Genomic DNA, 27,261 nt, shown 5'->3' with positions numbered 1-27,261 from the left:
GAAGATTTAGGATGGAGATGAGGAGAAACTGTTTTTCCCAGAGAGTGGTGAATCTGTGGAATTCTCTGCCCAGGGAAGCAGTTGAGGCTTCTTCACTAAATATATTTAAGATACAGATAGATAGGTTTTTACATAGTAAGGGAATTAAGGGTTATGGGGAAAAGGCAGGTAGATGGAGCTGAGTTTACGGACAGATCAGCCATGATCTTATTGAATGGTGGGGCAGGCTTGATGGGCTGGATGGCCTATTCCAGGTCCTATTTCTTATGTTCTTATGTTCTACATTGGACAGTCTTTGGACATACCATCTGAACTCTGAGGAATTACAGGATGGGCATGACACAGACTCTACAGTGGCCTCTAGGGACTCGTATGAATGATCGTGATGAAACTATAAGATTGACAGTTAGGTCACAGCTTGCTCCATAGGTACAGAGGAGATGTCAAAGGTAAGGTTTTTAATGCAGAGAGTGGTGAGTGTGTGCCGATGATGGTGGTGAAGGCGGATACGATAGAGTCTTTTAAGAGACTCCTGGATAGGTACATGGAGCTTAGAAAAATAGAGGGTTATGGGTAACCCTAGGTAATTTCTAAAGTAAGTACATGTTTGGCACAGCATTGTGGGCCGAAGGGCCTGTAAGTTGTGCTGTAAGTTTTCTATCTTTCTATCCTGAAAAATTCATTAAACAAAAACATACACAAGATAACTTACAGTAACCACTGTGATGGTATTAGGTTTGCTGACTGCAAAGTTATAAACACAAACGAAGACTTTTATCCCAATCCGTTATAGATAGCTATGGGTACTTTCACTAAAGAGAGGTTATACTGCAGCCACCTACTCTTCAAAGGCTAGATCACTTCCCTTCTTCTCCGCAGCGAGTTTAGCTGCCAATGACTATTCTTTTAATGGTAGGTTCCCCCCTCCCTACCAAGGAGGAGGTACTTACAGCTAATAAGTAGTTTAAACACAGATAATTTCTTTTTGTTGATAAACGTTTAAATCCAGACAGTTATTAAAACATATTTAAAACTCACAGAGGATTTCTATCTTGTAAAACATTTTCAAATTACAATTTCTAAAACACAAAGGATTTCTGAAATACAAGTACAATTTCGATGAGCTAAAAAGACATTGCCCATGAGCTGCAGACAACCAGTCATCTATCACAGGAACTGAAGGCAGAGGAATGAATTCTAGTTCACCCCATGTTTTTGAAATCCTTCTGAGTGTTCCTGTACCATTTCAAAAAACTCTATCCTGTTCTCTATATTTATACTTTTTGCCACTTGGGTGACTTCATATATGATATTCTTTCATATACCTTTTCACACTGGTGACCTAAAAGCTCTGTGGACAGATATCCTAAATTCCCACAATTAATGCTGTGAATGCTGACTTTCTGAGCACACAAACCTTCTAACTATTGACATATCAGCTATTTGATGTGCTACATGATAGTGTCAATCTGGTCTGCAAGTTTCCCTGAACTAACTCACTTAGCTAGTGTTGTCTGGTTCGATGCAAGCCATTTAACATATCCCCATTGTCTTATATCTTAAGGAGTCAGCCCCGTCACTGTGAGCCTGTACCCAAAAGGCAATACTGTTTACAAAGCTGCAGTTTTAACTTCAGACTGATTATTGCTTGCCATCTATATTATGAACTGAAGATTGGCTCCTGTTTATGATGAGAAGCTGAACAAAGAATATTGGTTGGCAGTTTAACTTACTCAAAGCCAATTCTTTGATCTCTAGATGTTTTAGCTGCTGTGTTGGAAAGCCAAGCATGGTGGAAAGGTCCCTCACACCACATGCAAATACATTAAAATCACAAGGATGGACACATACACTCCCTCCGTATTCCCCTCATCCAATTCCCATTTTCCTTCCCCTCTGTCTCGTTTCCTTTAGCTTTCTGCCAATTTGAAAATGCAAACAGAGAGAAATCCAGAGGATGAATGCATAATTTTTCCACTATTAACAAAATGTTTTTTTCTTTCATTAAAGAGAAACAAAAGAGTAAAGCAGAGAAAGGATCCACAGCTGTAGGCCTGTTAGCCCTTTATTTGCACAATGCCGCCCACTTTATATTGGATTATTCTCACAAAAAGATTGCATCCTAGACTATGTGACAGCTGGAAAATATAGCACAGAAGCATTAAAAATCCCTTGTTACACTGTAATAAAATTACTCCTCTTGTGTATTTTAGTTTTATTGAAAGATATGTTGAATAAAGCTACAAAGACTTTCTAACAAAATTGGATTTTGTGTGCCTGACTAATGAACACTCGCTATTGCTTGCAGAGATCCAGCCACCTAGATCCAATTTTTCAAAAGCCGTAATCCTTCTGTTTGTACATAGTCCTTTATTTCTTTTACCTCATTTTATTGTCTTGGTACATAAGTGAAAGTTAGGCCCCAGTTCACAGATTTGTGTAGAGTTCTGGTCAGCACATTATCGGAAGGATGTAATAGCTTGTAAGCGAGGAAGAGATTTACAAGCATATTGCCAGGGGTTTCAAGCTATTTTGTGATCAGTTCTAGTTGGAAGGAGGGGAAAGCTTTAGAAAGGGTTTATTTTATTTAATGACACAGCGCGGAGTAGACTCTGCTACATAATTAGCCCTAATCCAATCACAGGACAATTTACAATGACCAATTAACCAACCCAATAGGTCTTTGTTCTGTGAGAAGGAACTGGAACACTCGGGGAAACCCCACACATTCCATGGGGAGGACATACAAGATGGCGCCAAATTCCTGTCTTCCTTTAGTCCTCTGATAACAAAGCCAAATACAAAATGGAGATCAAGGGTTCCCAACCCTTTTCTTATGCCACGGACCCCGACCTTTAACTAAAGGGTCCATGGATCCCAGGCTGGGAACCCCTGCTGTAGATGATCTATCCACGTCCATCAGAGATTCTTTGGAGTGAAGGAGGATGAGAGGTGACTAGTTCACCGAGGACATGCCCTCTTCTCATTGTTACTATTGAGGAGGAGGGACAGGAACCTGAAGACACACACTCAGTGTTTTAGGCATAGCTTCTTCCCCTCCATAGTCAAATTTATGAATCAACAATAAACCTACCCATGACACTAACTCACTTTTATCCTTCTCTTTTTTTGCAGTACTTATTTAACTTAATTACATATTATAATTTATATTATATGATGTGTGTGTGTCTGTATATATCATCACAGAAGAACTAGAGAGTGGTTGTAGCTAGATGGTTGTCTCTCTGACAAGGCCTGTGACTAGTGGTGTGCAACAGGGATCGGTGCTGGGTCCATTGTTGTTTGTCACCTATATCAATCATCTGGATGACACTGTGGTAAATGGGATTGGCAAATTTGTGCATGACACCAAGACGGAGGGTGGTGTAGTGGACCGTGAGAAAGACAATCAAAACTTGCAGCGGGACCTAGGCCAGCTGGAAAATGGGCTGAAAATTGGCAAACAGCGAAAAATAACTACAGCTTTGATGGTACAGGTATATACTACAGCTTTGATGGTACAGGTATATACTACAGCTTTGATGGTACAGGTTGGAACACTCTAATCCAACACCCTTGGGACCTGCCTGGTGCTGAACAACAGAAATTGCCTGTGATCATCTTGCTCTTAACAGGAAAATTGTTCTTTTTAAGTACAGGCAGTGCTCAGGTCGAGTAAGACTGCCTGTAATTCAATACTTCTTTAAGGCAGGAACATTATAGGCAGAGGTAGAAAAAAGTTGTACTGGTAGTTTAATTAGCTGCAGATTAGCACAGATTCTAGTTAATTTTGTGTTGGCACGTGGCCTAGTGGGCAAGGCATCAGACTAGTAACCTGAAGGTCCTTTAGCAAGGCACTTAACAACACATTGCTCTGCGATGTTACCAGTGCCAAGCTGCACTTGGACAACATCAGTGGCGTGGAGAGGGGAAGGCCTGCAGCTTGGGCAACGGTCTCCCATACAACCCTGCCCAGGCCTGAGCCCTGGAAACTCCAGGCGCAGATCCATGGTCTCTCGAGACTGACAGATGCCACCACCACCAGTTAATTTTAGATCTTAAGATAAATACTATAAATTTAAATAATCTCCTCCATCAGATTTCTGAATGAACAATGAATCCATAAATACTACCTCACTTTTTTCATCCTTTTTGCACCGCTTATTTAATTTTTATATATACTTACTGTAATTTATAGTTTTTTATTATTATGTATTGCACTGTAGTTCTGCTGCAAAACAGCAAATTTCACGACATATGCCAGTGATTTTAAACCTGATTCTCAAAAAGCAGGAAGGCTGTAAAGGCAATTGAGAGCTCGCTGCCTCGCCACTATTCAATTCTCCTGAAAAGGCATTTGTCTTTGCAACATCACCTGGATTCATACAATACTAATTACAATAATAGGATCTGTGAACTGAACAGCATGGCAATAACTAGTCTAAATGAGAGTTCATTTAGTCTTGTAAATTGATCCTTTAATAATAAAAATGTGATTATATCAATGCCTTCCATCTTAGGTGACAGCATAGAACATTGAAGTACAGAAGCTTTGGCCCATGATATTGCACCAAACTTCTAACTTACTCTAAAGTCAATCTAGCCCTCCCTTCCTTACATAGTTTCCATTTCTCTGTCATCCAAGTGCCTATGTAAGAGTTTCTTAATGTCCCTAATGTATCTGCCTCTACCACCATCCCTAACAGGCCCATCCATGCACCCACCACTCTCCCTTTAAAAAATAAAATTACCTCTGACATACCCTCATATCTTGCACAATCTCCTTAAAATTAAGGGTTTTTTTATTGAGATACAGCACAGAATAGACCTCTCTGCCCCTTCAAACCAGCCACTCAACCCAGCAATCCCTGGATTTAATCTGAGTTTAATCATGAAACAATTTACAATGATCAATTAACCTACCAGCCAGTATGTCTTTGGACTGTGGGAGGAAACCTACACGGTCACAGGGAGAACATAAAACTCCTCACAGGCAGCAGCAGGAATTGAACCCCCGGCTACCTGTACTGTGAAGTGTTGTGCTAACCACTACACTACTGTGCCACCTCATGGTATGGCCTCTTGGTTAGCTACTCCCTCCCTGGGAAAACCTCTCTGGAAAATCTTAATCTATGCCCCTTATCATCTTGTACACCTCTATCAGGTCACCTCATCCTCCTTCACCCCAAAGAATCGCTGATGGATGTGGAGAGGTCATCTACAGCATCTCCATTTTGTTTTTGGCTTTGTCAGGAGTAAACTAAATGAAGACAGGAATTCCGCTAGAGCCTTTCACATCTTATCAGAGTATCCCAAGCATCACACGCACAAAATACCAGAGAAACCAAATAGATTCGATATGCAAAGAGACCTAATGTTAGGCTAGTGGTCCAATGACATAACTATCATCCCCTTAACAATTTGATTTTGTTTCAAGTAGGCTGTTAATTTAAGAGAAATGAAACGTTTAAGATGGGGTTAAAGATGTCATCTGTGTGAGGAATTATTTTACCTGTTATCAGAATTTATGTTGAACCATTTTTAGAATACTTATTTTCTAAGTACAGTTACATGTAATTAATGAATTTTCTAAATAACTTTAAAATATTAGAATATTTTAGCTATTAAATCTGATTCTGAGAATAAAAAAGATCCTGATGATGTCTACAAAATATATTTTTTGTACTATGCAGTGACAATTTAAAATAAGTTTAATGAATTTTAAAGAGAATAGTCTAGAATTGAAAGACTATGCATTATATTAGACTTGAACTCAATGTATTTCAAAATACTATAGTCCTGCTGAAGTACTTTCAAAGTGCATTTGTTGCAATATAACTAAACTGATAAAACAGTACCAAACAGAAAAATGAACATTCTTAATAACCTGATTCAGTAATGTGTCCATTTCTAATCCATTGCTGAAATACAGACAGTGCATGCTTAATATTTAGAAAGTTGAGCATGGGTCTGAAGTATCTAATACAAAATTAGGAGATATGATTGAGCTTTCTGAAACACTTAGTGATGCTGTTTTTCACATGCATTGCTGTTTTGTCCAGTAATCACCATAAAGACAGAATTGAAGAGATGCAATCATTTCATTCCTTAGAACAACCTTAATGCATCTTAATCCAATTATTCTGGACTCACTGCTTTCTGTCAGTAGCACTCTCACACCTCCAAATGTAGAGCATAAAAATCTATGCTGGCAGTTCAAGGAGTTTATTTCAAAAGTTCTGAATTTGCTGTAAGTTATTCAGGGACGATGTGCAAGACCTGGTAAGTAAATGCAAATCTTATTTTTCAAGTCATGATGATTTGGAAGAAGGATTAAAAGCCATTTTCCTTTCACCGAAATCTAAACTCTGACCGAACTTTCTTACTATCAGTCAGGTACGTCTGGAAGTGGATTTTTTTTTTCCAACACTGTTTATGTTATATTTCAGTATTGAGTTTAAATTGTAAGGCAAATGTGGAAAATCGTGGAATTTGTTTTTGGGTGCTGCACGACTGCAGTTTATAGAAAATACTTGGCAAAGGAGGAGCCATGAATGAGTTGTGAATCATCTTGGAAGCTTGATTTGAGAAAACATTCCAATGCTATTAATGCTTCATATTGCTTGTGTGTTCTGAAATGCAGACATGTACATTTTGTGTGTGTAGCGTGTAGGTAGCGAGCAAACAGGTCACAAACAAAATAAGCACAACTTCCAATTAATAAACCACAAGAGATTCTAAAGATGCTTGAAATCCAGAGTAACAGAATGCCAGAGGAACTCAGCAGGTCAGGCAGCGCCTATGGAGAGAAATGAACAGTCGATGTTTCAGGCAAAGACCCTTCATCAGGCCTGGAAAGGGGAAGAATAGTAAGGTGGGAGGAGGGGGAGGAGTATAAGCTGGCAAGTTTTAAGTGAAACTAACTGAGGGGGGAAATGCCTGCCTTTCTGCATTCCCCGTTCTCTCTTACCCTTTCTCTTCTCCTCACCCTTTGTGACCCTCCTCCTCTTTTCCTTTCTCTTCTGCTGTCAGATTCCTTCATTCTTCAGCCCTTTACCCCTTCCACTTATCAATTCCCAGCTCCTTCATCCTCCCTCCCCCACCCAGCTACCTTCCCCCTCACCTAGAATCTTAGCCCAAAGTATCGACCATCTATTCCCCTCCATAGATGCTGCCTGAGCTGTTGAGTTCCTCCACCATTTTGTGTGTGTTGCACCTTCCGATTTCCTCAAGGAAGTGCCTCCTTAATGTGACAATTGGAACAATTGCAGAAGCCTAACAAACTCTCTCTCTTCTCCTTGCAGCCGTTGTTGAGGCCTGCCTGCTCTACATGCTGAAGCGCCGTGCCGCCGGCTTTCTGCGGAGCGACAAAGTGGCGGCACTCTTCACAAAAGTTGGGAAAACCTACCCTGTAGCCGGAGAGCTGTGCGCCAAGGTTCAGGAACTACAGCATCTGGCGGATAACAAGTAAGTGGGACTCTCTGACTGGCTTTATCTGTCACATGAATGTCAAAATGTACAATTAATGTGTAGTCTGAGGATGTACTGGGGTCAGCTTGCAAGTGTTAGCATGCTTCCAGCACCAACATTAGCATGCCTGTAACTTACTAGCCCATATGTCTTTGGAATATGGGAGGAAAGCAGACCACCTGGAGGAAAACCACACGGTCATGGGAGAAGGTCCAACAAACAACCTGCTGGAAGAACTCAGTATCAGGGGGAGGAAAGGAATTGTTGTCTTTTCAGGTTGTAACTCTGCATCAGAACAGAGGTTGGAGAGGTGAGGAGGCCAGCACAAAGAGGAGAAGGTGGCAAATGAGATCGAGGTGACTGGTGGACTGAAGGGTACGAAGTTGCCCCAGGTGGCATTGGGAGACAGAGGCGTGTGAATGAGAGGTGAAGGAAGACAAGCAGAGGGAAGAAAAATTGAGGGGCAGGGTGGGGGAAGAGCGAGGAAGGTGAAGGTTGGAGACAGATGCTGGAGAGCAGTAACCAGGAACACAAAGAGCTGGAGTCTGATTAATAAATACCGATCCCCATTCCTGTTGCAACATGTCAGTCCATGGGCCTCTCTTGTGCCAAGATCAGGGTGGAACCTTATGTTCCGTCTGGGTACCCTCCAACCTGATGGTATGAATATTGATTTCTCCTTCTGGTGAACAAATTTCAACCCCTCCCCCACCTCTATTTCCCACAGACCTTTTACTTCTTCTCACCTGCCTTTTCACTCCCTTGGGTCCCCTCCTCCTTCCCTTTCTCTCATGATCCACTCTCCTCTCCTATCAGATTCCTTCTTTTCCAGCCCTTTGCCTTTTCCACTTAATCGTCTCCCAGCTTCTTATTTCATTCACCTTCCCCCATCCGCCTGGCTTCATCTATCACCTTCCAGCTTGTCCTCTGTCTACCACCCCCCCCCCCCACCCTCCACAATCTTTTTATTCTGGAGTCTCTCCTCTTCCTTTCCAGTCCCGATGAAGAGTCTCGACTTTGTTTATTTTCCTATCTGCTGCCTGACCTGCTGAGTTCCTCCAGAATTTTGTGTGTGTTATTCTGGACTTCCAGCATTGAAGGATGCTGAAAAGGGCCCGAAGGATCACTGGGGACCTGAGTCACCCCAACCACAAACTGGTCCATCTGCTGTCATCCGGAAACAAGACTGCAGCTTTAAAGCCAGGACCAACAGGCTCCAGGACAGCTTCTTCCACCAGGCCATCAGACTGGTTAATTCACACTGACACAACTGTATTTCCAAGCTATATTGTCTGTCCTGTTGTATATCTTACTTAACATAGTGTTTATTACAAATTACTATAACCTGCACATTGAACATTCAGATGGAGAAGTAATGTAAAGATTATTACTCCTCATGTGAGGAGGATGTAAGAAATAAAGTCAATTCAATTCAATCTACATAATCTCTTGTGTATATCTAATCAAATGTATTATTTGAATGTTTAATTTCTCAGCTTTGTGTAATAGATCTTTCTCATGGTATTCTTTCTCATTTTTAATTTCTGCTGTAATTAAGCACAAGATGGGTAATTCAACCCTTTAGCATTTACCATTCCTCCTGTGTTTGAGACGGTAACTCAAGTGTCTATCGTTACCTCCCCACCACCGGAAACAGCTCTGCCGAATTTCAAAGTGCATTTATCATCAAAGTATGTATACTATATACTGTACAACCTCGAGATCCGTTGTCTTACAGGCAGCCGCAAAACAAATAGAACCCATTTAAATAAAAACCCACACAGTAAAGACCATCAAACACCCAATGTGAGAAAAAAAGAACAAATCACGCAAACAATAAAAAGGAAACAAGTGACCTTCGGAGCATGAACCACAGACTCCATGAAAGTGAGTCCACAGCCGTTGGTTGCAGGCCACAGCCACAGAGTCAGCTCAGCACAGAGGCAAGAGTAAACCTCTTGGAGCAATGAGCTGAACACCGGCCTATCCCTCACCCCTGGCACCGATACCCTGATCTTTTCAATCTGGCCGGGTGTTTAAATCTGCCAAACATCGGCTCGTTCCTCACTCTTGGTCCTAGACTCTGCCGCCTCGATCCAGTCCCGCGTCTGCTCCAGCAATGGCCAATCCTCGCCTCACTTCTTGCTCTCAGCCCGGGCCCAGCTGCTTTGATGCAGCCCCATGTCCAGCTCATTCCTCGTTCTCGGGCCTGGGCCTCAATCTGACTCATACCCCCCCCACCCCACCCGTGCCACCATGACCATACTACATCACCAGGGCTCCAGTTCACTGGATCTGACCTTAGCTTTGCCCACAGTCAATCTACATGCAGCCCATAATTCAATTTCCCCAATTGTCTTCTGTATTAAGAGATTATAAATCTATATTAAGAAATTATGAATCTAGTTTTGTGTGATCAGTCATATAATCCAATCTTTGGAGCTCAACTCTACTCTGGAATCTGTTCTTTGCCCCTTCCAGGACCAATAAATCCTTTTTGTGATATGGTATCCAGACATATAAATTACTCCAGACTGTTCCGGTTCAGCTCAGCCATTATACAAGTGTTGCAAACCTGAAATCCCATTAGAGTCCCAAGGCCAATGTGCCATCAGGCTTTTTGATATTTCTCTACCTCGGGCCCTCCTGCATAAACGGGATAATGTTGTAACTGTTTTTCACAAGTAATGAATAAATTATAACATGTTCTAACCAGGATACTGATTTCCTTTTTGAGCTTTAAAATCTCATGCATTTGTGTACATATGGCAGGAAAAATGCCTCCAACGGACAAGAATCGCTGAAGAGACAGGGATCGGTATCCAAGACTCCAACCTTGACACCTCAAGCTATCAAGCATATCTGGGTGCGCACAGCCTTATTTGAGAAGGTTCTGGATAAAATCGTTCAGTACATTGTTGATAACTCCAGGTAGGATTCCAATATGAAGATATTAAGGGTGACACGGTAGCGTAGTTGTTAGAACAACGCTGTTACAGCGCCAGTGACTCGGGTTCAATTCCCACCACTGTCTGTAAGGAGTTTGTACGTTCTCCCCATGACAGCATGAGTTTCCTCCAGGTGCTCTGGTTTCCTCCCACAGTCCAATAACATACGGGTTAGTGGGTTGATTAATTACGTGGGTGTTGCTGGGCAGTGTGATTCATTGGGTTGGAAAGGTCTGTTACCAAGCCTTATCTCTAACCAAATATCCATCAAAACATTTATTATATGAGCTTCCTTTAGCAGCTCTTTTAAATGTCATTTATGCAAGTGGACCTGGTGCAAGATAGTTGGCCCCTTAGGCTACGTCCACACTACACCAGATAAATCCATAACCAAAGCCTTTTCTCTTCGTTTTTATTCTTCGTCCACACTAAAATGGCGTTTTTGTCCCCCGAATCCAGAGATTTTCAGAAACATTCTCCAGGGTGTGTAATTTTGAAAACGCTGCTTGGGCAGATCAGTGTGGACGGGGTAACCGGAGAAATCTGTAAATGCTGTCATGACTTGCCGGAACAGATTATGACAATTTCATTGTTTTCTTGAACACAACCTAACTATTTCAGAACAGACAGCAACAAGACTGAAGCCAGAAGAGTTAGAAATGTACTCACTAAATACTTTGACCCATAACCCACTGAATAAATAAATATACTCACTTTGCCCTGATTTCTGTCCTTGCTTGTATGAAGGTGGCTTACCTATTTATACAAGTACTTCTCTTACAATAGACGTGTAACAGCCTAATGTAACATTGTATGGAAATACAAGATAACACTGATGCAGACATGTTTTATACATTTAGCAAGGGGCTTTATTAATGCAACAGAGTTCGTCAGTATTTCAATGTTCGTCATCAACCTGGTCATACTGTCCGTGAACTCCCTGGCAGTTGCCTCCATACACTCCAGTATTTGTGTTTTTTTTTACTTTTAAGTCTTCCTGCACGAAAGCCAACAGCTGTCCGTCGTTTAAGTTTTTCTGGTCTGGAACTGAACAAACACGCACCGTCTTTCACAGAGAGATTCGACACCAAACATGTTGATTGTTTTCGGTAGATGTGTCCTGCGCATGCGCAGTAGGAGGAAATTCGCTGAAATCTCCGTTTCAATGTGGACAGAGATATTTTTTAAAGCGCCTAGTGTGGACACCTATCGTTTTTATGCAAAACCGGCGATTTCAAAATTATCCGGTCTAGTGTGGACATGGCTTTAAACAATATCAATTTTGCCACCTTTTTTACCTGACTGAAGGTAATGTAAGCTTCAGCACCTATTGACCAACTGCACAAGCAGTCTTGAGATAAGGGCATCTGTCTTACATCGATCAATTGATGTTCACTTCAGGCAGCTCTTCACAAGCAGGTGCAGTCCTGTTCCAGTATATTAAATTGTTATATAGATCCTACAGTCAGGTAGTGTCAAAGTTGGCTTACAACTATGAGTTTGAAACTTTTGCATCTAAATGGGGAGACACAATTTTATTTTAAAATGGATGTTTTAAACAGAATGAAAACGTACCGTACATCGAACCATCAGAAGAGGTGGAAACATCCAATACCTAACTCAAGATTTAAAATTGTTCAAAGTCACGTCCTGTATACAAGTGTAAAGGATAACAAAATGATTGTAATACTGGGTCCAATGTGTCACACAAAATAACAAAATAATAATTTTAAAAAGACATAATAAATATTAAAGCATAAGTCAGCTTGTATGCATAGATAGATTGTACATCTATAAAGTGACACTAGGCACAAGAGTGTCTGTATATAAGGTGAACAGCAGAAAATGATAAAGTAATTGTGTGGGTGGTGTGGAGGTTTTGATCAGTCTTGCTGCTTGGGGAAAGTAACTGTTTTTGAGTCTGGTGGGCCTGGCGTGGACGCTACGTAGCCTCCTCCCTGCTGGGAGTGGGACAAACAGTCCATGAGCAGGGTGGGTGGGATTCTTCAAGGGTGGCATGCTGGGGTGGCGTTATCATAACACTATTACAGTGCCAGCAACCCAGATTCAATTCCCACTGCTGTCTGTGCGGAGTTGTACGTTCTCCCCCTGACCGTGTGGGTTTCCTCCTGGTGCTCCAGTTTCCTCCCACAGTCCAAAGACGTACAGGTGGGTTAGAGGGTTAATGAGTGTAATTGGGTGGCATGGGCTCATTGGGTTGGAAGGGCCTGTTCCCGAGCTGCATCTCTAAATAAAATAAAAATAAAATTGATGTTCTGGCTCCTTTCTGTATATACTAGGTCCTTGATGGCAGATAGGCTGGTGCCAGTGATGTATTGGGGATGCACTGGTTGTGGTCATGATTAATTAAGATTTCAATTTAATCCAATTTAAACCAACACCAAACAGTTGTCTAACAGTGGTGCTGTTACAAGACTTAAGCAAGATTGTCCACATTGACATTTTTTAAAAATCCCTCTCCCTTTTTCAAGTCTACTCTGTGGGAGTGAATTAGGATTGAACTAGAGGCCTCTAGCTTAGGCCTATCACTGTAATGTGCAGAGTCCACACAGCCACACACTGTGTTTAAGGTTTATAATTCAAAAATGCAAATTCCAGGTGGAATTGTCTCTGTTCCCTTCTGGATCCAACTGAGTGATGGCTGTATAGTTCAACAAGTTGGGGTAGGGTTACCCTGGATCAGCACAGGTTCATTGGCCATCCATACAGCAAGACAAATGCCCATGACCCGCACTGTAAATACACAACATACTGCATTGGTTAAACCACTCTGTCCATGCCTGGAACGGGGGCAGGGCCCATCGACAATGTGCGTGACGCATTGGCGCATGATTTGGGCCCCTTTGTTGTAAATGGAACATTTAAGACAACCCTGTGCAGGAGCCATGCTTGCTTGCAGGTGACCCACTGGAGATCGTCAGACAATCGGGCTTGCCCGAAAGTGGAGACAAGAGGGGCCTGGCTCTGTCCAGTGCTGGTCACCATTCATCCCCATCTCAAAGTTCTGTTCCTGCCTGTCTTTCCCCTGAACAATTTGCCACCACCATTTGTTTAATCAACTTCACTTCCACCCTCTGGACTGACCAGGTAAAGAGCCATAACCTATAATCACAACCTCGTTTGCCCATGTACTGGCATGAGGCACCTGTCACATGCTCTAGGTCTACCTCTCGTACCGTAACCAAGACCTTATCTCTTGGAAATGATCCTGCTGACAAACGTCATATCTATGTGAGGCGATGTTGCTCTGTAAAACTCTGATTAGACCACTCTTAGAATATTGTGCTCAGTTCTGGTTGCCTCATTATAGGAAGGATGAGGAAGCTTTAGAGAGGGTTCAGAGGAGATCTACCAGGATGCTGCCTGGATAAGAGAGCATGTCGTATGAGGATAGGTTGAGCAAGCTAGGGCTTTTCTCTATGATGTGAAGGTTCAAATGGTTCCTTTTATTATCAGAGAATGTATACAGTGTACAACCTGAAATACTTGTCTTCGCAGACATCCATGAAAAATTGAAGAACCCCACAAGAATAAACGACAGAAGCATGTTAGAACCCTAAGCTCCTCTCTCCCCCTCCCTCACGGAAGTAACAGCAAGCATCAATGCAAGAACCTCCCCCCTCCTCTCCAGCCCGCTTCAGCAAAAAGCATCAGCACCTACCACCCACCAAGTGACAGCAAAGCACCCAAAGAGAGACCGTGATCCGCGGTCAACGAAAACTGTGGTTTACCCGATAGTCTGACATGCCACAGTGTGTGTGTGTGTGTGTGTCTCTCTCTCTCTCTCTCTCTCTCTCTCTCTCTCTCTCTCTCTCTCTCTCTCTGTCTCCCCCTCTCCCTCTCCCCCTCTCCCCCTCTCCCTCTCCCCCTCTCCCCCTCTCTCCCTCTCTCCCTCTCTCCCTCTCTCCCTCTCTCCCTCTCTCCCTCTCTCCCTCTCTCCCTCTCTCCCTCTCCCCCTCTCCCCCTCTCCCCCTCTCCCCCTCTCCCCCTCTCCTCTCTCTCTCTCATGCACTAACAAGGCACAGAGAGATATCATCCATTTTTACAGTGGAAGGGGAGGCTGACCATTGCTGTTACGATATTACAGTCGGCCACGTCGCTTTTCCATACATCCACTGCAGCGAAATCCTGATGTTCCACCTCCCGCGACACCTCAGTTGACAACACAAGCCTGAAATCAGTCGTCCTCAGGGCTGCACCCTGGAGACTCTATCTCCCAACCCATGTCGAAAACGGTCGGCTGACAAGTTCCAGGGACTGGAGCTCATCTGCTGTAAAACAAAAACACAGTTTGAGTGCCATTGCAGATCAGGACTTCTGTAGAACCCCACCCACCTTGAAAAGGAAAACAAAAATGCCATTAAGGAGAGGGGTTAAGCTGTTTTTCGCAGATTAGTTCAAAGAGGCAGCCACTTGTCACCATCTTAAATGGACAATATCTTGGTAGGGGAGGGAGAGGCAGCGATATTGGTCTTGATATCTTCAGGGAGGTATAAAGAGTCTGAGAGGTGATGTGATAGAGGTGTAGATGTTGATAAGAGACATAAATTGAATGGATAGCCAAGAGACTTTCTTCCCAGGGCAGAAATGGCCAGTATGAGGGGGTATAATATGAAGGTTTTGGTTTGACCCCTTAGCCCTCAGGTGGAGCATAGGGCCATTGATGACCTCCGATCTTCATCATCCTCTGAAGTCAATGGTATGGTTGGAGTTCATTAATGTTTCTGTGACCTGTTGTCTCCACTGTCCAGGGGATTGGCCTGTACAACTCCACCAGAGCCTTGTTAGCCAGCCTCACCTGTGTCCACCACTCATGATGGGGACATAGGGTTGGACATTGAGAGGCATGATTTGAAGGTGATTGGAAGAAAGTATGGGGGGGAGGGATGTTGGTGGTAGTAGAAGTGGATACATTTTAGAGATTTAAGGGTTTTCTTAGGTAGGCACATGGATGAAAGAAAAATTGAGTGATATATAGGAGGGAAGATTAGATTGATTTTAGAGTAGGTATAAAGGCCAACACAACATTGCGATCCAAAGGGCTGTATTGTGTTGTAATGTTCTATGTTCTAAATACAGTTGTGTTGTTTTGTGTCTTCTAGTAAATATTATGAGAAGCAAGCTCTAATAGCAGATCCAGTCTGTGGACCCATACTAGCGTCTCTGCTTGGTAAGGTTCTGAATTCATCTTTTAATTCCTCATAGATGAAGTAGCCTAGTTTCTTTTATTCATGACAATAAAATCAAGGAGTTTATGTACAGTCTAAAAGTTCTTTCCAGCTGCTTCCTCCTCGTGGAGTAAGAGTGTCACATGAATGATGTGCAGCCCTACAAGAATGGACAATATTTTGGTAGGGAGAGGCAGTGGTATAGATCTTCAGGCAAAAGTAAGGCAAGGAAATTATTCTCAATGTTCTTATTTGGAATTCAAGGTCAAGTTCAAGTTTATTGTCATTAAGAATAGTTTGGATAGGTACATAGATGGTAGGGGTATGCAGGGCTATAGTCCCAGTGCTGATCAATAGGATTAGGCAGTTTCGATGGTTTGGCATGGACTAGATGGGCCAAAGGTCCTGTTTCTGTACTTTTCTATGACTCTAACCATAGAGAAAAATACTTGTAAACTAAACATCGTTCCTCTGGGGTCAAGGTGAAAAGCACAAGCCATATAGTCACACACAGCACATATAGTTACAATCCAGCACATTCTGTCACAAAATAATATTAACACAGGTCCCTGTGTGGGTGAAGATTGACAGGTTGGCATAAAGTGCGGAGGTGCATACTTATGTCAGACAGTATAATGTGACTGGCATTGTTATAATAAAACAAGCCATAGTATAAATATGTGAAACAAAATCAATAAACAGTGGAAAGTGACCAGCACAGATGAGAGTGAGTCCATGATTTGAGATAACTTGTGTCCACATCAAGCCATGCCAGTGTATTGGAACCTGGATAACTGATAAGTAACAGATGAAGATTCACTGTTTCAAATTAACATTTTAGAGTAAGTGTGAGCTTTAAGTTCCAGTAATCACGTAACTCTCAGATGGATTATATTACCAATGGAGAGTTTCAACTTTTTTCAAAGGTGAGGAAAACCCTGCTAGTGGGAGTGAATCGTGAAAGTAGTTTTGACAAGAAGATCAGCTTAGGGGTGACACCATGTCACAAAGTTCTGCGTACTTACAGGGTAGATATCACAGAGTTTCAGAATTCAGTGCACATCAAGGGCTGAACACGAAGTCTAATTAGCATTGAGTGCTAAGATTGATGACTACTTTCTTAAATTAGTGAACCCTTATTACTTGCAATATATTTGCGTTCTTTTTTGATCCTTAATCTATCTAAAGTTTCAGCATCATATTGGATTTGTCAGTATAATGGCAGCAGGAGGCAAATCTAGAGTTTCTCTAATGACGTTATTTAAAGTGACTTACCTGTGTGGATCTCCTGCCTATTAGTATGACTGATGATGATGGGAATTAGCTTCTCAGCACAAAGCCTAAATCAGGGTTTCCTTTTAATAACTGAGCCTTCTCAACAGAGAATGTCACAACTTCACAACATATTTGTTACTTGTACTGTGGGAGAAAATATGACCAGAACTTGTGCATCGAGCAAGACCTCCTTAGAGTGTAGCATAGCAGTTAGCATTACGCTTTATAGTGCCAGCAAATGGAAGATTGGGAATCAATTCCTGTCACTGCCTGTAAAGAGTGTGTATGTTCTTCACATAACCACGTGGGTTTCCTCTGGGTGCTCTGGTTTCCTCCCACTTTCCAGAAGATGTATGGGTTAGAGTTAGTAAGTGGTGGTTATGCTATATTGGCGTTGGAAGTGTGCCAATACATGAACGCATGCTGCCCAGGCATCCTTGGACTGTGTTGCTTGTTGACACAAACGCCACATTTCGCTGTATGTTTTCATGTGACAAATAAAGCTAATCCTTAATCTTTAATCCAGTTCCAGCTGGACTGGCAAATGCAGGAATGTATAAGATTTGACAGAGATTGTGATTTTGCAAATGGAAATAGCAAATTTTATCACTCGTGGCTAAATCGAATATTTTTACCACTTATCATTTCATTTCCATTTTGCTTTATAAAGAAATAATTTATGTTTTTTTGTTGCAGTTGGGCCTTGTGCACTAGAATATACAAAACTTAAAACTGCTGACCATTACTGGACTGACCCATCGGCTGACGAATTGGTCCAAAGGCACCGTATTCATGGTGCACATGGACACCAGGATTCCCCGTCTAAACGGCCGGCTCTCGGTGTAAGAGTCAACTTAGTATAAAATCTGTTTAATACATGTATTTTAATAAATCTAATAAATGTTATAATTCCTACAGTGAAGGAGAATGGGGGGGGGTGTTATCAACGGATACAAAATTATGAGGGGTATAGATGAAATAAATAGAAGCAGGCTTTTCCCACTTGATTGAGACCACAATGAGAGGTCGTGGGTTAAGGGTGGAAGCTGAAATGTTGATGGGAAGCTTGAGAGAGTACCTCTTCACTCAGAACTGAATGAGTGCCAATGGATGTGTTGGATGCAAGTTTGATTTTAACATTTAGAGGTATTTGGGTAGATACGTGGATGGTAGGGGTATGGAGGGTTGTGGTCCCGGTGCAGGTCGATGGGACTCGGCAGACAGACTAAGTGGCCTGTTTCTGTGCTGTAGAGTTCTAAGACTCTTGGGAAGGAAAACCACTTCGCAAGTTATTCAAGGAAAAGAGTGCGTTTTTGCATCTTCTGTGTTGCTACATGCTGATTAGGTTGTTGTGCTCAATCACCATGCACGAAAGGATTCTGAGCTTGTTCTTGCACAGATAAACAACATTCCTAATGGGATGGTGAAGGCAAGCCTAGAGGTCACGGGTGAAAGGTAAAATGTTTAAGGAGAACTTCTTCATTCAAAGGGCGATGCGAGTGTGAAACGAAGTGGAAGTGGTAGATGTGAGATTGATTTCAACATTTAGAGAAATTAGGACAGGCACATGGATGGGAGGGCTATGGTCCCAGTGCGGGGAGATACTTTGTCATATACCAAGTCAACAAGAGTTCAAGGTTACTTAATAGACTTGTGGGTTCATTTGAGATTTATAGGCAGTTTGTAGTTTCCATTTCAGATGCTTAAAGCCAAGAACATGGAACCAGTTGAAAAAATAGCCAGGGAGAAGAGGGTTAATGAGAATGGATTGAGTGGGTCACTTAGCTTTCACATACGGTATTAGAACTAGAATTAGAAGATCCTTCTTATAAATGTGCTGTGCAGCTAAAACATTGACACATTCAGTATCTGGTATCATGTTAGCTCATCATGATCAGGACCAGCACCTTGCCTGTATGATTGGGAGAATCGTTGTGATCTATACAATCATGGAAGGGCAGCACGGTAGCGTAACACCAACATAGCGCGGGCTGTAAGGTTACTGTCGCTCTCTACGAGGGGTTTGTTCTCCCCGGGACTGCAAGGCTTCCTCTGGGAGCTCTGGTCTCCTCCCACAGCCCAAAGACGTATGAGTTACGGGTAGTTAAAGGCATGGTTTGTTGACGCTGGAAGCATGGCAACATTTGAGGCTGCCCCTCCCCCACCCCGGCACATCCGGGATGCATGTTGGTCATTGACGCAAACAATTCACTTCACCGGATTTTTCCAATATATATGTGATAGATAAAGCTAATCTCAATAGTTGGATATTGGGTAAGGATTGGGCTTCGTTGAGGCTGTCCTTATATTTTTTGAGAAACCCGTGCTGATACTTCAGGTGAGGTCTCGTGGGGGACTAATCCCCGTGGGGTTGAAGTATTAGGAATCAGGGTTGTGAATGCACAGAGGATCTCTTGTTCGATCATGCCGATGAATTTGTATTTTCTAGATAAGGAAGCGTCACTCAAGTGGAAGCATGTCAGAAGATAAATTTGCTGCTTCGGCGAGGGAATACGTGGAGTCGTTACATCAGAATTCCAGAACACATCTTCTGTATGGGAAAAACAATGTTCTTGTCCAGCCAGTAAGTAGTGTTCAGAAAGCAAAGTATAAAGCCCTCAGCAGTTGTGTATAACCGAAGTCAGCACTAAAGGCTACAGTGGCGCCCAGTGTATTGGAAAAGGTTGAAAGGGCTGTATGATAGCTACTGGCTAATATTGTAACCCTTTACTTTCTGCAGTGTTACTTACACCAGCTACGGCCCTACAATCACTGCAGTCACATCCTTTGACAAACTGTTTTGAACACAGAACATTACAGCACAGTATAGGCTCTTATAACCTACTCTAAGATGAATCTAATCCTTCCTCCTACATAGCCCTCCATTTTTCTTTCACCCATGTGCCTATCTATGAGACTCTTAAATGCCCCTAATGTATCTGCCTTTACCACCATCCCTTGTCAGGGTGATCCATGCACCCACCACTTTCTGTGTAAACAAGCCTACCCCTGACATCCTTTATGCTTTCTTCTAATCACCTTTATTATGCTGAGATACATCCTAGCGTGTTCTGGGACGCATCTCCAGTGATGTAACCTGGGGTCAGAATTATTTAAAACAAAATGAAAAGGAAGATAATTCCAGTTTCATCCTCAAAGACTGACATTACAAGGATGGAAAAGGTCTTTTTTTGTTGTCGTTTGCACGATTTGTTTTGCACTCGGTGAGATGGGGTTAATGTTTTTCTGCGAATGAGTTCCATGGTTTTCTTTGTTTCGTAGCTATCTGTGGGGAAGACAAACCTCAGGGTTGTATACTGTATACATAAGACATAGGAGCAGAATTAGGCCATTTGGCCCATTGAATCTGCTTCGCCTTTTTATCATGGCTGATTCAATTTTCCTCTCAGCCCCACTCTCCTGTCTTCTCCTCGTGTCATGCCCTGACCAATTAAGAATCTATCAACCTCTGCCTTAAATATACATACAGACTTGCTTGGCCCTCACAGCTGCCTGTGGCAAAGAATTCCACAGATTCACCATTCTGGCTACAGGAACTCCTGCTCATTTCTTTTCTAAAAGGACGCCCCACTATTCTGAGACTGTGTCCTCTGGTCTTAGACTCTGTCACTGTAGGAAACATCCTCAAGGCCTTTCACTGTTAGACAGTTTTCAGTTAGGTCACACCTCATTCTTCTGAATTCCAGTGAATACAGGCCCAGAGCCATCAAACACTCTTCATATGACAAGCTGTTCGAGCCTGGAATCATTTTTGTGAACCTCCTTCGAACTCTCTCCAGTTTCAGCACATCCTTTCTAAGATAAGGAGCCCAAAACTGCTCACAATACTTCAAGTGAGACCTCACCAGTGCTTTATAAATTCTCAACGTTACATCCTTGCTTTTATATTCTACTCCTCTTGAAATGAATGCTCACATCGCATTTGCCTTCCTCAATGCAGACTCAACCTGCAAATTAACCTTTAGAGAATCCTGCGAAAGGACTCATAAGTCAAGGTGATAGACAGGACTTCAGCAGAGTCTCAGTAACACACACAGATTGTAGGAGGAACGTCCGCAGAATGTCTTGCATTTAGCAGTGTGTCAGTATAGTTTTTGTAATCAAGTCTGAGGGGTAAACGTTTACCCACAAATTGCTGTCACTGCAGAAGTGCCTGAGTATGCAACAGTAAGGGCTCTCGCCTGTAATTATTTCCCCTCAACTCTGAGCTTTCCGTCAGCTCTGTTGTCCTCTGTGTAGTGTGAAGCTAAAGTTGTACTTAAACCAGATCTGCCAGGGAAGGACATTAGTAAATCAATTCTGAGGAAAAATGAATAAACCCAAAACATGAATTCAATTTCTCTCCTGATCTGCTTTCTGCTTTGTTCAATGTTTTCTGCTTGTTTTTTTTTTATGACTGTGCTGGCTGGTGTGTTTTGATGGCTCTGGGCCTGCGTTCATTGGAGTTTAGAAGAATGAAAGGTAGCTTTCATTGAAACCTACCGAATATTGTGGATAGAGAGGATGTAGAGAAGATGTTTCCAATAGTGGGAGGGTCTAGGACCAGAGGACACAGCCTCTGAATAGAAGGATGTCCCTTTAGAACAGAGATGAGGAATTTCTTTAGCAAGAGGGCAGTGAATCTGTATAATTTATTGCCACAGATAGTTGATAAGTTATTGGGTATATTTAAGGAAGAGGTTGATACCCTTTGATAGTCAGGGTATCAAAGGTTATGGGAGAAGGCAGGAGAATAAGATTGAGAGGGATAATAAATCAGCCATGATAGAATAGTTTGCAGACTCGATGGGCCAAATGGCCTATTACTGCTCCAATGTCCTACAGTCTTGTGCCTTTGCTTCTGGTACTAGACTATAAACTTACCAGATTTACCGAGTTCAGTTTCATAGTTAGCCATGATGATTCAAAACTGTTAGATTAGCACCAGAGCAACTTGGTCATTAGATGAGCAATCATAAATTAGCAGGTGGAAGAAATATATGTAAGTACATTAAACGGTGCCTCCTCACAAATTCATATCTCTGACCATAGTGATTAGATATCAAATTAGCGAACCATGTACGAGGGAACTGCTCACTCTAAATCCATAGCGTGTTTGCTCTGCAAAGTATTCCAAAGCCCTTTTGAGAAGAAATTAAATGATGTTGTCAGTTAATACATTTGTGAGAGAATCTAAATCTATATGGATCTAAAAATATTCTAAATATATCGTTTCTGTCATTTGTGAATATCGAAAGATCTGACAGTCTAATCAACTCAAAATTGCTTTGGAATGCAGCCAGACATATTTCAAAAATATCAAAACTCAGTCAAATAATCTTTGTCACAATTGATAACATGAATCAGAAGGAACAAGAAGTTTAACGTTAAGAGCAATTGAGTACTGTATTGAATAATCATTCAGTCCTGCATGAGGCATCTTGTGCAAATCTCATGTGAAGTTATGCTGTTCTACCTTCAAGTCCTCCCCACCATATCAGACCATGGCCCAAAGATCTCCTCTTACCTAAATGTACTGAAGCAAGGGGAATTTTCTTGCTTTTAAACAATACCTGTCCAAGATTCACTGAACTGTCTTACAGGGATTGAAGCATAATCAGGTAATGCATGAAAAGTGCAGACAGTATGAATATTTGAGGGATGTGGCACACTTGTCATAATGCCTAAATAAATAACATTATTAAAATAGATTGAGATTTAGTTATCAGTCAGATGCCACTGTCTTCAGAGTAGTCGATTACATCTTCGGCAGTCATTTGAAGCAGCACATGTGGTTTCAGATTAAAGCAGTCAGAATCAGGTTTGTTATCTTTTACGTATGTTGTGAAATTTGTTATTTTGTGGCCGCAGTACAATGCAAGACACAAAAAAAGTTAAAACAAATAAATAAATAACGCGAATATGTTCACGGAGCGTTCAGAAATCTGACGGTGGAGAGGAAGACACTGTTACTAAAACATTACCATCACTGTGCGGTTTGGAGCCGCCACCAAGCAGGATAGAACCAGACTACAGCGCACAGTGAGGACTGCCGAGCGCATCATTGGAGCCTCCCTGCCCTCTATTGTGGACCTGTACTCTTCCAGGTTGAAGAAGAGGGCAGGGAACATCATAAAGGACTCCTCCCATCCTGCGCACGGACTGTTTGAACTGCTTCCGTCTGGTAGGCGCTTCAGATCCCTCCAGACTAAGACTAATAGGCACTGGAGAAGTTTTTTCCCTATTGCGGTCACTTTGCTGAACAGTTAACTGTCGGTTAGCTGTCGGCTAACTATTACTTGGATTGCACTACCTGTATGTATAATCTATATTTATATTTATATTTATCATTATTATTGTTATGAGCAGAGATGCAACATCTGCCGGAAGTAAATTCCTTGTATGTGCACAGGTACTTGGCGATTAAAGTCTGATTCTGATTCTGATTGAATGTGGGTTTTCAGATTCCTGTCCCACCTTCCCGATGATGGTAATGAAAAGATACCTGATAGTAAGGGGTTTTAATAATGGACGCCACCTCTTGAGGGACCTCCATTTTGAAGATGTCCTTGATCAGTGGCAGCATGCAAAATGTGTTATAGCAATCCCTTAGTACTGCTCTGTGATGACAGCCTATTTTCTTTTCTCTGGATTCAGATCCATAGCTTTGGGAGAAGTAAATCTATTTCAGCAGCTGGTAAAATGATGTTATTAAACAATATGTGCTCTGTAATGACTGTGATACTGGACTGTCAACCCCTGTTACCAAAGAGCTGTTATCCATGTTGGAACCTGCACATTTCAAGTTAGTAAAGGCAAAAGAGGACGCTTGCGCCCCAATCCAGTCCTTTCCTGCTTCTTTCTTGTCTGTCCTGATTTTGCTCCCTCTGGTGGCCAGGGTGGTTACTGACAATATAAGAGAAATGTCTCTTAAAAGTCATTTGTCAATACACAAGTGATTGTTACTCCGGATGCGATCATTAAAAAACACAATAAGCATAAAGTACAAAATTTTTAAAAAACATAATAAATACAAATTAGCTAAAATACATAAACGATGTAAATAAAGTGCTGCTAGGTATAGGAGTATCTCTACGTAAGGCGACTCTTGACGGGAAATGGTAATGTAGTGGTTCTGGGCATTTTGGAAGGGTGGGTTAGTAGATATCGGCATTGATCAGCCCGATGGCACGGGAAAGTAACTGTTTTTGAATCTGCATGCTGTGTGGTCTCTTCCCTGAGTGGGGAAAACAGTCCCTGCGCAGGGTGAGCGGGATCCTTCATGATATTGCTGGCCTTTTTGCAGCTCCTTTCAGTATATATGGCCCTGATGGCGGGTGGGCTGGTTCTGAGAGCAGCAAGCGAGCAGTTGTCCCAATGGTATCTGCGGGGTGGGGGGGGTGGCAAAGTGTGTTGTCTAAAAGTCTCGTTCAGCAGAGTTTATTTCAGTGCATCTTCTATGCTCAGTAATGCACTGAGACTTGTCAGCTAACAACAATATGGAGGTTTTGTTTTAACCAGAGGACTTTTGTTTATGATGAACACAGCAAAGTTGAGTTGGAGATGTCAGGGGTAGGTTTTTTACACGGAGAGTGGTAAGTGAATGAAACGCACTGTTTGGGGCAGTGGTAAAGGCAGATACAACGGGGACAGTCAGGAGCCTCTTGAAAGGATGTAAGAAAAATGGTGGGGGGGGAGTGGAGCTATGAGCTGTGTAGGGATTAAATTTCACAACTTGTGCTAGTGATATTAAATCTGATTCTGATTCTCAGTGGGTTTACATAGGTTAGCACAATGCCCATGGGCCAAAGGACCTGTATGGCCAGTACTGTTCTATATTCTAAGTGGCCAGTTAAGATCAGAGTAAACACAAAGAACACTGCAGATGCTGGGGTCAAAGCAACAACACGCTGGAGTGTGGTGAACTACATATACCTGTCTGGACACGTGCCCCCCCCCCCCCCCACTGACTGCTCCTGTGGCTCCTCCCACAGACACCAGTATAAAGGCGATTGGAGACACAGCCCCAGCCTCAGTCTCCAGGATGTAGTGTGGTGGTCAATAGCTGCTTGTTCTTTCTTCCAGCCAGTAAAAGCCTATATCTCACCTCACGTCTCCAAGAGTTATTGATGGTGTATCATGGAGGAACTCAGCAGGTCGGGCAGCATCCGTGGAAACGAGCAGTCAACGTTTCGGTCCGAGACCCTTCGTCAGGACTGAAAATAAGAGTACCCCACTTTCTCAATGAGGAATAAATAGTACTTACATATGGGAAAGTGAGGTCTTTGTCTTCAAAATAGCACCTGACATTTACCTTAAATCTCTCACAAAGTAACGTACGTCAAGGTACTTCGCAGCACTGGATGTCTGAACTGAAAGAGTGGTAAGCTATCCAAGGCTGGTGGGCTGGCAAATCTTCAAGTTGGCTGAGGCAATGCAAGGATTTTGAAAAAATAATTAAGACGAGGGTTCTTAAGCATGAACATTGTTCTCATATATAAACAAATAGTTGGAAGCTCTGCCCTCGAGTCTCCAATATAGACCTCTGCCACCATATAGCAGATGGAACTAATACTATTATTGTGTCTCAAATCTCTGCTTACTTCAACAGAAGGAGGACGTGGAGACAGTTCCAGGATATCTGTCCCTTCACCAGTCTGCAGACCATTTAACCCTGAAGTGGACCCCAAACCAGCTCATGAATGGAACTCTAGGAGATTCTGAGCTTGAAAAGAGGTTAGTTGAGTCTGTTGTAATAATCAATACTGCTCTGTGCTCAGATACCTTTGTGCACCGAAAGCATTCGGCCACTGATCGTTTAAAAATTCATAAGTTTTGATCTGGATTTCCTTTGTTTGTGGGTGTCTGTTCACATTATTTCCAGAAGTTTTTGGGTCTTATTTCAGGATTGCAGCATCTGTAGTTCTGCCTTGTTCTGTATGTGAAATATTAAAGATTAGCTTTATTGGTCACACGTGCATCAAGACATATTGTGAAATGCATCTTTTGCATCAACGGCCAACGTGGTCCGAGGATGTGCTAGCAGCAGCCCCCAAGTGTCGCCGTGCTTCCAGTGCCAACATAGCAATCCCACAACGTATTACCTGTATGTCTTTGGAATGAATTAGGGTACCTGTACATGGGAGGAAACCCACGCGGTCTCAGGGAGAACGTGCCAACTCCTTACAAGCAGTGGTAGAAATTGAACCCCAATCACTTGCGCTGTAAAACCACGTGAACATCCAGCGTGAGAGGCAGAACCACCTACAGTGCATCTCGGATTGAAGAGTCCCTTTAAGGATTCCCTTTCTTCGGCTCTGGGTTTGAAGGAAAACTCAAAGATGAAAGATTCAGTGGGTGAACTGTACAGGAATTTCTTGGGGTGCATCTTTGCTGCAAAATTGCACAATAACAGAACATGCTGAAAATACTCAACAGACCAGGCAGCATCTATAGAGAGTGGAACAGTTAATATTTCAGATCTGGAACTGTTTGTTAGTACTAGGAAACTATCCAGTGTAGCTGAAAGAGTTGAAAGTGCACTTCATTTTCCACAGGTGCCACATGACTTGTTTTCCAGAATTCCAGCAACTACTGTAATATTTTTGATTTCATGCACAATTAGCTTGTTGATTGAGTGGAATTGACTACTTAATTATAGCCACATTCTGAATCGAGTATTAAAAGTTTTCAAAGTTGCAAAGGAAGTTTTCTATTCATAAAAAACTTTGCTTCTGTGGTTTATTTCCAGTGTCTATTGGGATTATGCCTTAACTGTGCCGTTACATCAGATAGTCTGCATTCACTGCCATCAACAGCGTAAGTGATTTTCCCTCTTGTCCTATCTTTAGCGATTTACTGAAGCACATCCCTGTTAATGCTGTGGTTATGCAAAAGGATTGACTGCACTGTTTATGTGATCTAACCAGTTTCCTTAAAGCTGTTGTAGCTGGAGGGGGAGGGGTTGGTGGGGGTAGTGGGAATAAGCTGCCACTAGCCATTAAGTGCTCCCAATGGCGTGAACCTCAAATAGCCTCTCTCAACCAAGTCCAGCTTCTGGCCTTCATGTAGAGCTTAGCTACTAAGCTTGGTGGAACTCTTTCTACTGACAGGAGAAGGGACACGGGTGCCTTAAGACCAGCCGTTTCAGGCAGAGGGGGCTTGTCAGCCGTAGTTGGAAGCTCACCTCGGAGAAAGAAAACTCTGACCCCAACCCTCCACTGCCTTGTGGCTATACCCACTCATGGGGAAGGCTTTGAGAGTAAGCCCTGAGGAAAATTCCGGAGCTGGAGTCCCTAAGGCAGCCCTGCATTGTTCAATGCTGACTCCTGCGACACTGCTGGTTCCAAACTCTACCAGTGTCTGCTGTCCTTTGGACT

The 27,261-nt window shown here is 42.5% G+C and overlaps 1 protein-coding gene across 1 annotated transcript in view; it reads left to right on the top strand.

Annotated features, from left to right (window-relative positions):
• Positions 1-27,261, top strand: part of sgsm2 (small G protein signaling modulator 2) — a 267,608-nt gene that overhangs the window by 180,127 nt on the left and 60,220 nt on the right. Inside the window, exons 3-9 of the mRNA XM_059973464.1 lie at positions 7,305-7,467; positions 10,243-10,401; positions 15,542-15,609; positions 17,579-17,724; positions 19,332-19,466; positions 25,494-25,618; positions 26,634-26,701. Of these exons, the coding sequence (XP_059829447.1) occupies positions 7,305-7,467; positions 10,243-10,401; positions 15,542-15,609; positions 17,579-17,724; positions 19,332-19,466; positions 25,494-25,618; positions 26,634-26,701 (864 nt within the window). The remainder of the gene's footprint in view (positions 1-7,304; positions 7,468-10,242; positions 10,402-15,541; positions 15,610-17,578; positions 17,725-19,331; positions 19,467-25,493; positions 25,619-26,633; positions 26,702-27,261) is intronic.

The sequence above is a fragment of the Hypanus sabinus genome, chromosome 6 (genome assembly GCF_030144855.1).
Source record: "Hypanus sabinus isolate sHypSab1 chromosome 6, sHypSab1.hap1, whole genome shotgun sequence".
Classification (NCBI taxonomy): Eukaryota; Metazoa; Chordata; class Chondrichthyes; order Myliobatiformes; family Dasyatidae; genus Hypanus; species Hypanus sabinus.
The sequence above is the reverse complement of the archived record's forward strand: the minus strand, read 5'-3'. Positions and strand labels throughout refer to the sequence as shown.